The 17,791-nt window shown below is 39.9% G+C and overlaps 2 protein-coding genes across 4 annotated transcripts; both read left to right on the forward strand.

The window, feature by feature from the left end:
• The first annotated feature begins 271 nt into the window (after window positions 1-271).
• LOC108617554 (facilitated trehalose transporter Tret1) lies at window positions 272-3,263 on the forward strand. Of its 3 annotated transcripts, XM_089472149.1 has the most exons (5): window positions 301-411; window positions 759-806; window positions 1,369-1,857; window positions 1,915-2,223; window positions 2,281-3,263. In XM_089472149.1, exons 2-5 carry the CDS (start codon window positions 788-790, stop codon window positions 3,057-3,059), a joined length of 1,596 nt encoding a protein of 531 aa, XP_089328275.1. In that variant the 5' UTR covers window positions 301-411; window positions 759-787; the 3' UTR covers window positions 3,060-3,263. The 3 variants fall into 3 exon arrangements, with proteins under 3 accessions (XP_017868861.1, XP_089328276.1, XP_089328275.1); XM_018013372.2 differs by lacking the exon at window positions 759-806 and having other exon boundaries at window positions 272-411; window positions 2,281-3,257; XM_089472150.1 differs by lacking the exon at window positions 759-806 and having other exon boundaries at window positions 299-398; window positions 2,281-3,260.
• Window positions 3,264-9,815: 6,552 nt separating this feature from the next.
• Poxn (paired box pox-neuro) lies at window positions 9,816-16,471 on the forward strand. The gene is made up of 5 exons (XM_018013486.2): window positions 9,816-10,670; window positions 12,861-13,225; window positions 13,734-13,874; window positions 13,948-14,027; window positions 15,153-16,471. Exons 2-5 carry the CDS (start codon window positions 13,213-13,215, stop codon window positions 16,296-16,298), a joined length of 1,380 nt encoding a protein of 459 aa, XP_017868975.1. The 5' UTR covers window positions 9,816-10,670; window positions 12,861-13,212; the 3' UTR covers window positions 16,299-16,471.
• Window positions 16,472-17,791: the final 1,320 nt, after the last annotated feature.

Raw genomic sequence — 17,791 nt, forward strand, 5'->3', positions numbered from 1 at the left:
TGAAGAATAGTGATAGAGAGAAACAAGCACTTGATAAGAAGAGAGGTCCAACCTCCGATAGAATTGTACCCTATATATATATGGATATGTATATATATATATATGTATATATATGTATATATATATATATATATATATATATATATATATATATATATATATATATATATATATATATACGAAAGACTAATTATTTTTTAGTATATATAAATGATTCTACAGGGTATCTTGGGCCCACACATTCTACATTTGAATGATCTTACGCCTTCAGTTTGGGAGACATTTTCCATCGCAAGCGCATTTCAGTCGTTTGGAGCGTCTCGATATTGTCGGATCGCCAAGTTGCCTTTCTTTCGCTTTAGGCTAAGTTACTTCACGTCTGAGCTATTTTCTATACGGCAAGCTAAATAGGCAAGCGTGTTTTTAAGTTTAAGTTAAGCTAAAAATATATTTTGAGCTCTTTTTTTTTTTGTCGTGCCGACAGTGTAATCGTGCTGTTTTTTAAAGCCGGTTTTCTAAGTCTTTAGTTGAACTAAGAGATAACCTGTTTTCAAATACATTTGGTAGCCACAGTGGAACAAATATTTCAAAGCGAGGTTTTCTTCAGATCTTAGAACTTCTGTCTCGTGTAAATGAATTAATTATTGAGACAACAGTTTGATTAAATTGGCATCATATGAAAATACAATACACAAGTTTATGCTTTATTAATGACCATTGAGTCGTTTGACTCAAAAATTGTTTTGTTCTATGCGTAGCCAGCATTTGAAGCAATCAAGTCTTCTGTATGAAGCTATCAATTAACGGTAAACAAACAAATATATATATATATGTATATATATATGTATAGGGGTATATATAATAGTATGTTATAGTCGGACGCTCCCCATACTAATTTTTGTTTTATTTGTTATCAGTAAAGGCTTAATCGATTTAGTTCACCTTGAACGATTTTCAATCGTTAGCAACGAACCAATATAAACTAACGACTTAAGTTCTCGACCAACAGATACACTACCACTATGAGGCTCAGGTTCAGATCGCTCTTTAAACGAAAGATTATTTTTTTTCTAACTAACATATTTATGTGAAATCACCATCTTTAAATAAAATACAAAACAGTTTAAGACAATGAAGATGTGACTCAGTCTTATCAGTTGGAATGTTCTGTCTTTATTGCTCATCCATATCACTGTAATTGAACCAGCTATATGGTATATGATACTTCTGCGTTAAAAAAAATTGATATATATTAGTAGCATCTGCCAATGGATATGTTATTATATTGTTTATAATAAAATACATATAATATACAAGTATGTGGTAAAATCATATATATTCTAATATGATCACATTTTCCTTTTTCAGAAACATCGAAAATGGAATGTAAGATTGAGGGTCAGGAAGAACAGTTGTTCAGTAGCCATTCTGAGAGGACCAATGGCAAGCACCCACAGATCGTAAATGGATTAAATCGATCACCAAAGAAAATACCACTGGGTGAACAACCGCGTGCAGTCCGGCGACAGGCATTTATGGTTATACTGGCCAATATGGGGGTTATATCAACTGGTTTAGCTCTGGCTATTCCTACAGTTTCACTACGCCAGTTGACCAGCGAATTGGAACCTGTGTATTTAAATAGCACACAAGCTTCTTGGTTTGCATCTATTAACACATTGTCTTCTCCATTGGGTGGTCTATTGTCGGGATTACTACTCGATAAAATTGGACGTAAGCGTACTCTCTATGTGTTAAATTTGTTGGCCATCACAGCCTGGTCACTGCTTGCCACACCGAGTTCGACGAGTACTGAAGCATTTTACTGGCAGTTATTTATATCTCGTTTCATAATTGGTAACTCCCTGCCAAAGCCAATACTTAAAAATCATAATAATCACTTTTGCTTTTCAGGAATAGTCATGGGATTGGCTAGTGCGCCTTCTGGTGTTTATGCAGCTGAGATTAGTTTACCGAAGTTACGAGGCTGCCTTATACTTGGCACCTCCATTTCAGTGGCTTTGGGCATAACAATTCTCTATAGCATTGGTTACTTTATACGGGATAATTTTCGACTAATTGCGCTTATTTGCTGTTGCTATCAAATAACCGCGTTGCTCTGTGTGCTACCATTGCCAGAGTCGCCTAGTTGGTTGTTATCTAAGAAGCGTGTGGAGGAGGCTATGGTGTCACTTAATTATTTTCGTGGACTGGACAAGTCACGTGAGTGATATAAATATCTGAAGCTCCAATATAATTAGCATTTCATTTTTATTATAGCACGTATCAAGCATCCTGAAGTTTTAGAGGAGTTCAATATTTTACAAAAGTCACTGCATCTTCGTGATGGCGAGAGGAAACCATCGTTCTTAACTTGTCTAAAATTGCCTGAAGTGCACAAACCGCTGTTGATTTTGATGGGTTTGTTTGCATTTCAACAGCTTTCAGGGATTTTCGTGGTCATTGTGTACGCTGTGCAAATCTCCAGTGACGCAGGTGTCTCAATGGATCCATTCATGTGCGCTGTTCTCATTGGAATGGCGAGGCTGGTGACAACTTGTCCCATGGGTTATGTGCTAGAAAAGTGGGGCCGGCGACGTGCTGGAATCATATCAACGTTTGGTATGACCGTCTCCATGTTTCTCCTGGCTGGTCATGGTTGGCTTGAAGTTCTCCAAAGCGTGTCTTACCTACCAGTCATAGCGATCGTAAGCTTCATTGTACTTAGTACATTGGGTCTCTATACTCTGCCTTTCTTCATGATTTCGGAGCTTTTTCCTCAAAAAGTGCGTGGTCCAGCTTCAGGTCTAACTGTGGCAGTGGGTATGTTCTTTGCATTTTTGTGCATTAAAATGTATCCGGACTTAAAATCAAGCATTGGCCTGAACAACGCGTTTATCTTTTTTGGCGCTATGTCATTTTTGTCTATGACATTCATTTATTGGATTCTGCCTGAGACTCGAAGACGTACACTTTTGGAGATCGAGGAGCGATTCCGAACTGGCAAACCGAAAAAGGGGCCGGTGGAAGTTGAAATGCAAGAAGTCTTTGTACGCTGACAAGATGCAGTTACATTTCAATATTGAGCACGTGAGGATTATGTGCTGTGATACATGTAACTTAAAGCACACAAATATCAATAAAATAATTCAATTATTTTTAAATATTTAAAAAAATATTTTTTAGACATAGTTATTATATAGATACGCTTCATCAATGCTTAATTCTGTTTCCGAACATAAAACTAATGTGAAAACATTGATAATTTATATAGTTATTTCTGCTGAAAGAAGGAATATTTCAAAATGAAACTACCGTCAAATTGGTAGCTTTGTTTATGTGGATACATAATATGTAAATACAGTTAGTGGCACTTTTTAAAGTGAATATCTTGTTCCTGATTAGGATACAGTACCAATATTTAAGGAGTATGCAACTTTTTGTAATAATAATGCAAAAACTAATGATGATGCCGATGACAGTAATGTAAGCCGGCTGCACCATGTCCGGACCTCAGTGTGAGTCTCTTATTATTTGCAGATTGCGCCATGGGCAAAATTCAGCCTCGATGGCTGTATGGCGGGTTTACCGTGGACTGCTTAAAATGTTCTGGTAAATTTTGCTCTGGTCATTATATGTAACAAGCAAGGTACCACAAAGCAAGAGCGTGTGCCCGAAAATCGGCTGGTACCCTGTTTTAGAGCCCAGGCTTGGGGCGTTGAGGCCAACGTTTATGTAATTATATTAAGTTTTCAATTTTATGGCTTAATAATGCAGTGGTCAGCAGGTCCAGCCGGCGCAGCAGTTTCACAATGTTTGGGCGACAAGCGTTTAAGCTGCGGAGCTTGGAACAACACAAATTGATCGCGATTAAGTCAACAACGCGGCGCTAAACATGGACCGAACAAAATCAAGTTGAATGAACTTGATACACAGAAAGGATAACTAAAATTGATGAGCTGCAAATGTGTGAACATTAAAGTTTCCGCTTCTGATTCTGGATGCTGTATTCAACAGCCACTGGTTCTCTCCCTGTGGCATTGCTCTGCTTCATAATCATAATCTGACAGTTTCGTGGAGCTCACACCTGCCGCGAAATTTCTTACTTCCGCACATCAATTACACCAGATCATTGAAATGTCAGCACTTATGTCAACAATAGCGCTCGATTTAATGAGACGTAACTTTGCAAACAATAACAATTGAATCACAGTGCACAACCGCACGCAGTTAGGGATGTCAATGCAGCATATGCGCACTCTAATAATGCCAATCCGTATCTATCTAGTTACCTTCTGGTTTAGCCATGCGTAAACCACATTGCGAGGACAGCACAACAGGAGACAGCGATTCTAAGGGTTGCGAAGCTGGTTGACTCTGGTCGATTCGATCTTTTGTTTTCCATTTATTTTGGTGTCATCATAAGCGCAGCATGTCGCGTGCGTATCTTTTGTTTTGATGATATTTTGATTATGTTTATAAGGTAATAAATTTTTGAAATTTCAAATGAAAATTGTAAGCAGTTTTGTGTATTCACAACAAGCTGTAAGACATTTGATTGTGTAATTTATTGCATATAGATAACTATTGACTTGGATGAATACACGCTTTGAGAATTTTGAAATGATATTCAAGTGGGTATGCCCAAGAGGTTTCAAGTGCATCTTTGCTTAAACATTTGTAGTCCCTGCATTAAGCAGTTCTGGATGTATGAACGTATGACTGAAATTGGCCTTCTTTTAGCAACATTCTAAGCTACTAGTTAAAACAATTGGACTAATTTAACAGATCGCACGGACTGATTGCACACCTTACCATGGCTCATCGAGATCAGAGTTTGGAAACATCCCCATCTTTTAACCTGAACACCTAAGTGCATTGCAGATAAACATGACGAAGGGGCAGGACACACCTAAATTACAAGTACACCACAGCTGCGCACGATGAGCGCGTGTTTTAAGATTGCGAACAAGTCATCCACCGATGCACCGATCCACTTTTTTAACTGATCTCGAAAAAGAGTCGAAGTGATTTTTGGCAGTAACGATATACAGCTTGCTGCCAACGGACCTCTGTTTACTCGATGCGATTATCTTTGACTCCAGCCAATGCCGATTTTTATACCCTGAACCCATTTTCAATGGGAAATCAGGGTATAATGGTTTTGTTGAAATGTATGTAACAGGCGTGGCAGACCCCACAAATATATTCTTGATCAGGGTGACGAGCTGAGTCGATTTGGCCCTGTCCGTCTGTCTGTCCGTCCGTCTGTCCGTATGTATGAACGCGTCGATTTCAGAAGATATAAGAGCTAGAGACTTCAATTTTTTTTAAATATCCGTAATTACAGCGCGGATATCGAGTTTATCATTAAAAATCGATAACTCATCCCGATGTTTTTATCGATAAAAAACTTTATCGAAAACCAGTTATAAAATTATATCTTCTGCACCTTTATTGCTAGAGTCTCAAAATTTTTGATGTATGCTTATATGCAATTTATACAATTTCGGTTTTAGTTAAAATTTACCCCCACCCCTAAATTCACCCCCTCACCCTCACTTTTGTAAAAAGAGTATTTCAAATACTAGAGACTTTTGCTTTTGAATATACATACATTTGAACATTATGATTATTTTCTGAAAGTTTTATTAAGATTGTACGTCTAGAAAATTATTCAACAAATAAATTCTTATAATGTTGCTCACACTGCAGGGCAGCCCAAGCGCAGTCGCTGCTTATTGCACAGTTAGCAGAGCGCGTTTTACTACGTGCGTGTGTATGTATGTGTGCCGAAAAGAAGTGCACAGTGATTAGAATATCAGATTGGAGGGTTCAGGGTATCTTCTAGTCGAGCAGTCTCGACCAGAGTCTTCTTACTTGTTGTTTAACGTGTTTGCAAATATGTGCCGATCGGCACATTACCTACAAGGGTTAAGCTGAGGCATTCATGCAATGTGTCGAAAAAACTGTGAAGATGCTACTGGTTTACAACATAAAGGTACTACTATCCCACCGTAGTATATTAGGGTCTTAATTTCTTCTCCGGTTGCAACACATAAATTTTATAAATTATTATTAATTAATTGCTATGAATTATTATTATATTAATCTCACAATTTTTATCACATTGTATGACATGGCTTGTAGTATGGAAATTTCAATTCTTTTTTGAGTGGTGGATCGGGTGTTTGGAGGAATGTGAGCTGAAGATCAGAGACAGCTCAACTTTTATTTTTCAATTAGTTGAGCTACTGTTTTTGACTTTTGTTCTTTCTGCCGCCAAAGAGGATAACGACCTGATGCTATACCAAAAGGAAGATTACCTTTTGCATTTTGAAGAGGCGCGGCTTTGGCTCGTAAAAATATTGCATTTAGCCAAAGACACGGAAGGCAAACGCTTTTTGGATTTTACGATTCTGTGCCGAAAGGGCACTGTTTTATGATCATTTTAACACTTTGAAGGGGGACGCAGAATCTGTACTGCACTGCAAGTGAGTGGACTGCCTGGCCATAGACAAGCGTAAAATTAAATTCGTTTCTATGATGCACTAAACGATTTAAAGAGGCGTTCGAGCCTTTAAAAATCAATTATATTCGGCGGAAGATCGAGAAATATCAGAGGCAGCTCTTACTTGCTGGAAGCACGCACTATATGGAATATGTGGATTATTCTTTGTTAAGGTTATTGTTAAATTTTTTGTCAAAAAGGTATTGAAGTATTAATCAATTTAATCTAGTGCTAATGCTAATGCTAATGATATATAAGAGTTAATTTTTAACATACAAGTACATATTATAGATTTGTGTCGTGTATGTTATTTGTGAGAATGTGTAGCTTTTGCTGTAAGCCGTTCTTTCCAAAAATTTAATTAAGATATATAATAATGTCAGAAATTTAATTTATTGCAAGGGCTTCTTTTTACACGCAAAGCTTGGCTAACCAAACAACTGCTCACCCTTGTCTGTTCGGCCATTTTGTGTGCTCATTGGTGCGTTCTGTTTCGTCCTTTAATGCGAGAAAATGTTACCATTTTGCCGACGTGTTGTCAAAGTCCTTTGTAATTGCTCATTTTCTTATCTAGATTTGCTGACCCATCCGTCCCACTTGGGCAGGTGTCGCCTGGAAAACTCTGTGGAAATTACGTTTTTATTAATTGGTTATTTGGAGTGGATCGAAATAGATGGTGCGACAGACAGACAACGAATTCTAAGGTTTTTATGGCAGTTAAGAATTGCGTGTAGGCGGACTACAACATAAAATAGAATTTTTGGTAAACGCGCAACTTTATCTTATCGTTTGTCGGCAACTGTATTTTGGGTTGTCTAATTGTTCCAACGATTGTCTGCCGTTGTGCACTCCTGCTCGTTGCCTCACTTACTTAGGTGTTGCTGCTTGTTTCGGCGCGTGTCTTCGTCCCAATCGCAAGGTGCACCTGAGAGCCTGCTGCAACTTGTTTGCCATCCTGCGCTGCATCCATCAAAAGAACGTCGCGTGTAAACTAAAACTACAGGGGAGAGGTAACCTCATGTTCATGATTTCAGGCACATGCGTAACCTGCGCCAATTTGGCCCGCACAAAAATCGTCGTTTTCTTCGTTGTCGTCATCGTCGACGCTGTACCGTCGCTGCCGGTTTTGTTTCCACCAAAACGCTGTGTGTTGCATCTGCTGATTGCAACGTCCAACACAAACTCGAAAGCAAACCCTCAATTAGACCGCCCCTTCAATTTAAAAGTATATAGTGTCTGGCTGTTCTTTTGTATGACAGACGCAAAAACCTCAAGTTGGCTAGTCAACTAATTTGATCGACGGCTTCGAGGCACCCACGCAACAAAAGCAAACTTTTTGTAGCTCACATAGTGGCTAATTTCCAAATTCTTGGCTGCTAGCTATGCCATGGAGCGCAAATATCCGACAGAAGCGACAACAGCGCATACTGTTTCTTATTAATGACCATGAAATCTGCCTCCAAGTCATTTTTGTAGACTACCTGTCTTCAGACACGAGCTTGCCAATTTTAAATAATAATTTTAATGACTGCAGCCCTGAAGGCCCCGACTGTTATTATACAAGATATTAGAAGGAATTTTTGACAATAATAAAATCGGTGCATTTCTTGATTGGGCGGTATGTAAAGTTTCTGTGAATAAATTTGTTGAGATAGTTACTATTTATAATTACATTTTTGTAATTATCGCGAAAGACTGACTATACATTTGTTTTTACTAATTATCTAAAATTCGCGTCTTACATTTCGGTTGAAGTTTTATCGTAGGTGCATGGCTGGTCTTACGAGTACAGAATGCTTCTAATAAAGGTCAGTGGATTTAATTTCAATTACAATATAAGCTAATGTAACGCCAAAGATGCCTATCGCAACAAGCAATGCGTAGGAAAATCCACTCAATTGGAAGAAGTTAAGCCGATTTGACGCCCTTTTTGCAAAGCGCCCTCTGTTATACTGACTTTTACTTCCGGTTGCTCTTTTTCTGTGCATTGAATGGATTATAAATTGAACTTCCCACACAGATTTGTGTGTCGACCTTAATTGGGGCGTGTTCTGGGCTGGGTTTGGGTAATTGCAACCACTTGAAAAGCTCATGGTCACATAATCGCGGTGTCTGTGTGCTGAACAGACAGCAGAACAAGCAACGTGGGTGATGGGTGGGTTGGGTGGTTTGGGATGACTACGGTCGCGTTGGGCGTCGCTTCTACATGCCTGGCTGACTCTGTTGATCTTATTACTCCTCGCTTGGCTGAATGAGAAAATACGGGGCAGCTGCTGTTTGGCAATGTTGGAGATGAAGACTATCAGCTAGTGGCAAGCGCCATTGTGTGAGGCACTCGACTTGGGCCTTGTGCTCTTTTGACAGTTTTATCTCAACCTTGCAGAAATGTTGGTGACGGACACAAAAGTGCCACTCCATATACCATATACCTTTGTAGCCATTGCTAGCTCTAAGAGATTTCATGTTTGAAATATAAATCTTTGTCGCCACAAGTAGATTTGCTTATGACACGCAGATGAGTGTTACGCACTTGGGTACCTGAATTGGATACACGCTTTAATATAGTCCCACTTTTTCTACATTGATTTTCCGGAGGCAGCCTAAAAGCCCAGCATACAATTACGTTTACCGGACTGAAAGCGGTATTGTTCCACGAATAAACGATAGTCACCTTTTATAGTCAATATGACAGTTTTATCTTTCGTTACCAGCCTTGCCCATTTAAAATCTATTTTCAATTGAAATGGCAGGCGACAATTGTCATATTCAATTAACACTTGCACCACCAAAGCGTTTCTTAATTCCACCACCCAAAAACCCATTTACCCATTCCATGAGCTTCATAAGAGAGAGAGAAAGCCACGGTGTAGATAGGACCGGCGCACGCCTGTAGCCGTCGTTGTTTCGCTCAGGGTACGGCTACACCATACACACACACACACACACACACTTCCATATATCTATTTGTACATGCATACACATAAATATATATAAAATTCTAGGGCTATGGTGTTGTCATATTGTGGTGGGCATGGAGAAACATTCGCGTGCTGAGTTGCCGCTGCCGATTGGCCGGAACGCGACTGCAACGGCAACGGCAACGGCAACGGCAACGGCAACGGCAACGGCTACGGCTACGGCTGCCGCAACGCTTTAACATTAGTGTACGATGGTATAAAATTATTTTTCGTACTGTTGCTATAATATTTGAATTAATAAATAAATATATATTTTGTTGTTGATATTTAAATATTTAGAGTTGGCTTTAATGATACAAACTATACTCTACATATGTATTTTTTTTTTAATGCTGAATATATGTGGGGTTCGCCTGCTGAGGTTTGTTGCTAGTCGAGCGGTTTTTGTATTCTCGTTTTAGATATTTTGTGATTTAAACTTAAATAGTTATTCGCTGTTGAATTGACTTTTGTGTGACTTTTATTAAATTATTATTATTTACCTCATATCTTGGCATGCGTTTATTGACTCCATTGTGTTCGTCATGCCAGCGCAGGATGTGCGTAGTTCCACGGTGCGGCTTATTCAAACCTTTCAGGGCATCGAATGTAACGAAACCCACGGCTTCGGCCAATCATAAGGCGCGCAATGCCAGCACAACACATGCGCAATATGAAGTGACTGTTGATTGGCCGTGAGCCGCAAGCGGGGCTGTCGTTGCTGTTGTTGTTGTTTTGCGCCAGCACACTGTTGTTTGCTGCTGCTGCCGTGAAACCGGTTACACCAGAAAAACGTTTCGTCCGCCTTGTGGCAGTTGAGAGGCCGTGAAAATATGTCAGTGTGCGTATATTTTCGGGTGGCGGCAGTAGCCCAGAGTTGGCTGGATGTAACACGGCAGGGCACCGGACACGGGAACATCAGAGCAGATCATTGATGCTTTGTGCGTTACCAGCGCGAATCGCATGCATTAGTTGAAATTTTGACGGTCGAGTGACTGGATGAGCGGCGTCGCGGTGGGCAAGCTTAAACAGTCTTGAGTCCATTTTAGTATACCTAATTTATGGAAAATTAACGCTCCTCGAAACGAATTTGCAGAAGGCAAAAGTTGATGTGTTGTGTATATGTATTAAAACCTTAGTCCAAGTGAATTAAAATTTGTGTTAATTAATTATTATCTATATTAAAAATAAAAGTATTTAAGGTGAGAGCAAGTAACTTACAAAAATATGTGGAAAACCCAATATAGATAATTTATAAAAACTTGACACAAAGGAAGTACTAGACTTTCTCTCGTTGTTGTCATTTGGTGGAGTACTGTAGCATTAAAACCGTGGAGTACTTTTAAACAAACGTTTTTCATAAAAAAATCATGATAAAATTTTTTTATACTCAGTTAACACCTTATTAAACATAATTGTGTTTCAATTTAGAATATTATTGTTCTTATACCATTTGAAATTTTTGAAATATTTCAATTATATTCTATGCGTTTTGATAAACACATTAACCCATGCTCTTTTCGTAATGAGCGCCCATTTAACGGGATTCAATTTATTCAAAATAAGCGATTATATATACAACGGATATTGCTTTAATTTTATGAGCTCAACAAATTTGCATCGCAAAGATCGCGAAAAGTCACATTGAAATTGAGTTTCCGCCGGCCTCTGATAACTCATAAATGAGTCGACCACTTTTTCCCACGAGACAAACGACAAAACTCAAAAATCGTATGCTAATTAATTCTATATCATGCCGTATACTATTATAGCCCATTGATTTTGAAAGCTTTCTACCAAACTAGCCGCTTAACAACTTATTTAGCTGAACCTAAGTGTGGTCAGCCTACCCAAAACGATATTGATCTCAATATTGCTTCTGGCTGCTTTTCGTTTCTAAACAGCAATGTAAAAGCCGGCGACTTGCTTCATTGATGTCGTGTGTTTCTCTGTTGCCTTCCTATGCTATCATTTGATGCACCAAAAAAATCATAAGCCTATACATATTCAAATGCTCCAGCGTATGTTTTATTATAATTTTTTATTTTAATTAGCGAGCTTTATTCCTAAAGCCGCGGCTTTTCTTTGCCGAAACAGAAGCTCGACGAACCTGTCGGTTCCACTTTTGGCAGTAGTACCCATTTAAATTATTGTATGTTTAACTAATTTCTGTTAATTTTTATGTGCGTTACGTTTGACAGGTGTATATGTTTTTGAATATTGGCTTCATTAACCTTAGTTGATAGTTCGTTGTTGAGTAATCAATTACGGTAAGTTTAAGCAGACTCGTTTGGCAGAAATATATGAAACATATTTTTGTATATTATATAACAGAATATTCTCTGACTTTTTCAATACCTATATAGAACGGATTGTATTTATCATAATCGGCTGTTAAATTGGTATCATTAAATAAATACCACAGATTACTTTTCTTTAGGGCCATCGACTTTTAGCTAATTCAAGGCAGTAAACTGTAGTAAAGAAAAATACGAGTAAAAGTAACCCTTTCTTTTCGAAAATAAAAGAGTTCAGCTTGCAAATAAATGCTTATCGCAGGCTAATGTGCGCATAAGTCTGTGGCACTTAACAACCTTAACGGCTGCCACGAGTAGCTCCAAAACTAAACCAAAACAAAGTAACAACAACAAAAAACAACTCAATTTCGTGCCTTTGAAGAGCAGCGCTGCTGTCCACACGCGCATTTCGAATTTTACGAGCTGAAAAGTAACCAAACAGTCAAATCCTGAGGACTTTGGGCAATTAAATCTAATGTGAATTCCATAATAACATGGGCATGACAAAGTACGAAGACTATGGACCCAAGGGGTAGTTATACATTTTGATTTATACGGTTCTTCGGCGCGCATTTTCATGCCTCTGACAGGCTGGCGACAGGTTAACCAGGGACTTCACTGTTAAACTGCCTGCCCATTCATTCTAATGACAGGAAGCGGAAACCACAGTGGGGGTGACCTGCTACTACTGCTGCTGCTGCTGTCGGCGGGTTTTATATTTGCATATTTTTGGTATGTTTTTAACCAAATGAGCAATTGGCCAAAATTTATTTTAATTGTTGCCCGGCTCATGCATTTGCATATTTTCAACCTTTACCTCAGCAGACCAAACATGCAATGTGCTTTATTTAGTCCCACAATTCTGATAATAGGCAAGTTCACGCTGCGCCAAGAATGTGCTTGATAAGCAGCTAATTTAAGATACAACAAAATCCAAGTACTACGCATTTGGGCACAGCCCATAAACCACTGAACATTAAATGGCCCCTCTACCGTATATCTTTAAACTAGGACTTCTACCATGTACGCATTGCCGTATGTTGTTGCCTTCGAGGTTTTATGAAATAATTAACTTTTATGTATTTTCCTTACTAGTTTTCACTGATCTGATTCCCGGCTGACAACTGTGTGCAGAGATTTCGTGGAAGCCGTAAAAAACCCATCTCCTCAGCTACTAACTCAGTCGGGCGACGGTCTGCAGCAACATCCCAAAAGCAACATTCATCAACTGCATCAGCATCAGCATTGGCATCGGCATTGGCATCGGGAGCAGCCAGCATCATCTCGCTGACTAGTTTAATGGGGTTCTTGCTTAAAATTTGATTAGAATTCGACGATTAAGCAAAGCTTCGAGCCGGACCCATTGACTTACATCACAAAGCTCACGCAGGTGACGCCACACACTGTAAACAGTTGATAAAAATTTGAGTTGAGTGCGTTTTCAACAATGCCCCATACAGGTGAGTTGTCGATCATTTTTATGTTACCTAATGAGCTAAAACTGCTACAATGAAAGCATTCAATGCGATCAAACACTAAAATATACCATATACCGAAACAAAAACCAAAAACAAAACTTGCGATACTTATTTCGATAGTGATAATCACGAAAGCTGAAACGCAGCCACAGCCCTTCGGGCAAAACTCTTTTGCGCTCCATAAAAGAGACAGCAAACATAAAATTCGCACTTCATTAAACTCGCAGCCAACGCCCCGAGGAGTTGGATCCGACAGAAGGTAACAGACACAGTTGGTCGGTGGTTACGATTGCTCATAAGTTTGAGTGCACATATCGGTTAGACCAAGACAGTATTGCTTCAATTGGCGTAGCTTATACTCAAGCATGGTATTTAAGAAGAGAATGGAAATTATTTTGATTTGAGCATTGATGGAGGCATCATTGCTCTTTTAGTTGCAGAACCTTTTTTTTTTTAAATTCGTTACAAATATTTTTTTTCTTTTTTGCAGGTCAGGCGGGTGTCAACCAGTTGGGCGGAGTCTTTGTCAATGGGCGCCCATTGCCGGACTGTGTGCGACGACGTATCGTGGATTTGGCGCTGTGTGGCGTTAGGCCCTGTGACATATCCAGGCAACTATTAGTGTCTCATGGTGAGTGTGTAAGTTAAGGTTAAAATTGAAATAAAATCAACTAATAGGATTATTGGCTTTTTCCGCCTGGTAGGATGTGTATCCAAAATTCTGACGCGCTTCTATGAGACAGGTTCCATCCGGCCGGGATCTATTGGCGGCAGTAAAACGAAGGTAAGTTGATAGGGGGAAAAACGGTGTCCGTGGGATATGGGCATATGTGTGCTCCCGTGAAATCAACATGCGATTATATGTATAAAAATCAAACGCACAGCAGTAAATCCATAAAGTATCACAGATAAAAAGCTAGTTTACATGTTCTTTAGACGACAGCTTTTTTAGACTATTCGGGGAGATTGCTATGTAGGTAGAGCGCAACAAATCAATCTCATTTGCAGGCACTGATAGCACGCTTTTGTCATCACCGGGAGCACAGCACTGGGTTTTCGTCAGTTGTTTAATTTCACACGCTCAATCAACTACCGGCAGCTACTGTGTAACCTCTACGGTTGTGGGCCAACGGCCACGCAGATTGTGATAAAAATAAGCATAGTGTGGCTGCATAGGACCTGCGCGGTATCAACATAAGCTTCAGGTTAAACAAATGTTTAAACGTGTTGTACTATTTTCCAAGCACACTAGCTTAAAATATAACTCGTAATTAACCTATAAGTAAGGCGAACTTCACATTGTCCTCGCACGTGATATGGTGATTCAATAACTGCCTACACTTGTTCGAACAAAACGTGCATTTAACACCTCCACGTCCATGTCAATATGGAAGTGTCACCCTGGGGATCTGAGGTAGACGCATGGGGAGGAAGAGTGGTGAGTGGTGAGGGCGTAGCTGGCTTAGAGGCCAAAGCAGGGGTTAGTTGACCGGTCATACAAAGCGCCTTCGTGTGTATGATTTGATAAGATCTCTGATGTAAGTTGGACCCTTTTAGGGGCGACTATGAAATATTCATGTATTTATGAATTTTTAATGAATTGCCGCGTCACACGTGAGCGTTAAGTGAGCCGACATTGGCGGGGCACCTTTTAAAATTGCAAATATGCAGTTAGCACATAGCTAACAAAAAACAAGAGTTGATATATATCTATTAAAAAAACAACTAAACTGGGTGGTGCTCGACCTGCTCTAGTATTTGAGGGCTTTGGCGATCTGAAAATTGATTTGCAGATACATTGCTTTATACAATAAAATTTCACGGCATTTAATGCCTAGAACATAACATATTCATCAATAGGGGACCAGTGCCTAAGCCACCGACTTTCTCCTTTTCATTTCTTCAACAGCAAGTAGCTACACCAACTGTGGTAAAGAAAATAATACGCTTAAAGGAAGAGAACAGCGGCATGTTCGCTTGGGAAATACGTGAACAACTGCAGCAGCAGCGTGTTTGTGATCCTAGCTCAGTACCGTCGATCAGCTCTATTAATCGTATATTGCGTAATAGTGGACTCTGGACAGACGAGATGACTTCCAGTCAGCAGAATGCAGCAGCTGCTGCGGCAGCAGTGGCAGCGGCTCACCAAATTTCTGGCGGCGGCACTCCTAGTGCTTACGCTTCGTCCACCCAGTTGTATGCGAGCCCCAGTAATTCAGCTTCCGCAGCTACACGAATTACGCCCACCTCTGGCACGCCACCTACATCGACATCAAGCTTACACTCACGCTATACCAAAGCGACACCGTCACCGTCATTACTGGGCGATGGGCACCCTCTCAAACCTGCGCCCAAGTTGCCTCCGTCTCATGGAAACAGTCCTAGTCATGGATTGGCAACCGCAGTGTCCAGTCAGTTGGGTGGCTTAGACTTAAGTTACTCAGCACTGCACAAGCACTGGCTATGGAATCCTTCGCTGCTCTATTATACTCAAGCACACATGCAGGCAGCCCAAGCAGCAGCAACGGGCGGTCCGATTTTACCCTATAGTGGCGCCTTTGTGCCGCATGGCGCAGCCAGTATGGCCGCTGTTGCAGCGGCTGCTGCAGGAAGCTGTGCAGTTGGCGGTGGGTTCACAAAATCCGAAAGCTCAATTGATCTAACCAAACCCTGCGCCATGGGCGATCCCTTGAGTGATTGCGATTCAGGAAAATCATCGCCGGTGGCGTTGACCTTAAGTACAGCTACATCCGGCGTTACAGATACGGTGACTAACAGTCAAAATAGTCGCAAAAGGAATCCCTATTCCATTGAGGAACTATTGAAGAAGCCTGAGAAGCGTTTCCGTTTCAACAGCGAATCACAGACGAGTTTGGAAGGACGTGTGACCAAGCGTGATAATGTTGAATGCATAAGCTCGAATTCCAGCTCCAGCTCGAGCGAAAGCAACAGCAACGTTAGTAACGTCAGCTCCGAAGATACGGCTACGCTAACAAGATCCCAGCTGGAAGTCGCGGATGTCGAGGAAGATTGTAGCGTTGAAGTCGTCAACTAAGGCTGCCTGATTGCCTTTACTTAGTTCTAGTAAGAGTCCCAGTTTTAAACAATTAATATGTTTATTTTAGACTACCTATTCGTGATAACTAATTAATCGAAATAAAATACAATCGAACTGTGTAAATTTAATTACTACCAAAATGTGTTGCTGTAATTATTTAATTTCGTTTCTAGGCAATTAACTGAGTCAAAATTATAGTAATTTTACACTTTCAATTTCTTGTTCAGTAGCGATATTTCCAGCTGTGAGTATTCAAATGTCCATATACCTGTAAATATAAATAAACACAATGATGAATGTAAAAAGCTTAGAGCGGGATACCTGCTAGCTGGGTGGTTCGAACTAGACCATTCTTGTTTAATTTATTTTTACTACAGTATAAAATGAAGCATCTATACCATTTGCGTTGGTTTTCAATGAGCTACCTGGTGGTCCCTGGATTGTCTTGTCGGAACGTCGGTCAGTCGCTCTTTAATTAACTTGCGCGCCAACGAAGTGTCAACAAGTTGCCAACAACAAAAACAACAACAACAGCAAAACTTCATTGCAAAGTACAAAATTACAAGATGTCTGACACGACCATAGCTATCGATCGCCCGCGGTGGCAACTGCAGCTTCTTTGCGCATGGCTCCACCGGAGAGGCCTGACACAGTGTGAACTGACAGAAATATTCTCCGCAAAACATTATTTAGATGATTATTATAATTTGTATAGTTTCTTGAAACTCTTAAATTTTTGAAATATTCATATTTTTGTAATAGTTTGTAAATACTATCGAAAATTACAAAGGAATTACAAATTAGTATCGAGGTTTTCATAGTGTCAAGCCAATCGCATAAACAGATAGTTAAAATTCATTTTGGCCCATTGTACAATACTTACTTGGCAAGGCGACAATGACATTGAAATCGCCATGAGGTGCTGTAGTGTGCCTTGCCGTTGCAGCATTGTGATCAGAATTTATAAGCAGAAAAGTAAGATCATGGACTACCAACAGGGGAGCAACGGGAGCCCAAGCCAAAGTGTGAAGTGCTTCCATTATATGAAATCACAGTATGGGTGTTTAGAGGACACTTTCTAACGAATATTTTGTAAATTATTTTGTATTGCACGGATTTAACCATATTTAAATGTTTTTAGAGAACTTCTTTCGAAATTATATGAAAGATGAAGCTGTAGTCTCTAACTATTTGAATAGAACCAAAGAATAGTCCTTCGACAAAATGTACTTCGACAAAGTCTACGGAAACTGCGTTAAATATGCGAGAAACGTATGGTTCGCAGCCTGGTCCGCAAAAAAGAGAAGACATTTAGACATTAGCAAAAAAACTGCCATAATTGTATCACGTGCAAGGCTTGAAGCAGGAGGGGCATTGCACTTCATAAACAATGCTAAAAGGCGTTGAGGATTCGCACAAGAAAACTGGTGGTCAGGAATGCAGCACAGTGTGAAGGCCTTCTTTCTAGCAAGCAGCACCCCAGCCAGCAG

This window comes from Drosophila arizonae, chromosome 5 (genome assembly GCF_054131065.1).
Source record: "Drosophila arizonae isolate 15081-1271.41 chromosome 5, UAZ_ARI_1.0, whole genome shotgun sequence".
Lineage (NCBI taxonomy): Eukaryota > Metazoa > Arthropoda > Insecta > Diptera > Drosophilidae > Drosophila > Drosophila arizonae.

What these genes read in the sequence shown, in the direction of transcription:
- LOC108617554 (XM_089472149.1), top strand. An exon ending in TATATCTCGTTTCATAATTG is followed by an intron (nt 1,858 to 1,914) that starts GTAACTCCCTGC and finishes TTTGCTTTTCAG; the next exon opens with GAATAGTCATGGGATTGGCT. An exon ending in TCGTGGACTGGACAAGTCAC is followed by an intron (nt 2,224 to 2,280) that starts GTGAGTGATATA and finishes TTTTTATTATAG; the next exon opens with CACGTATCAAGCATCCTGAA.
- Poxn (XM_018013486.2), top strand. An exon ending in GCAACTATTAGTGTCTCATG is followed by an intron (nt 13,875 to 13,947) that starts GTGAGTGTGTAA and finishes TCCGCCTGGTAG; the next exon opens with GATGTGTATCCAAAATTCTG. An exon ending in TTGGCGGCAGTAAAACGAAG is followed by an intron (nt 14,028 to 15,152) that starts GTAAGTTGATAG and finishes TTTCTTCAACAG; the next exon opens with CAAGTAGCTACACCAACTGT.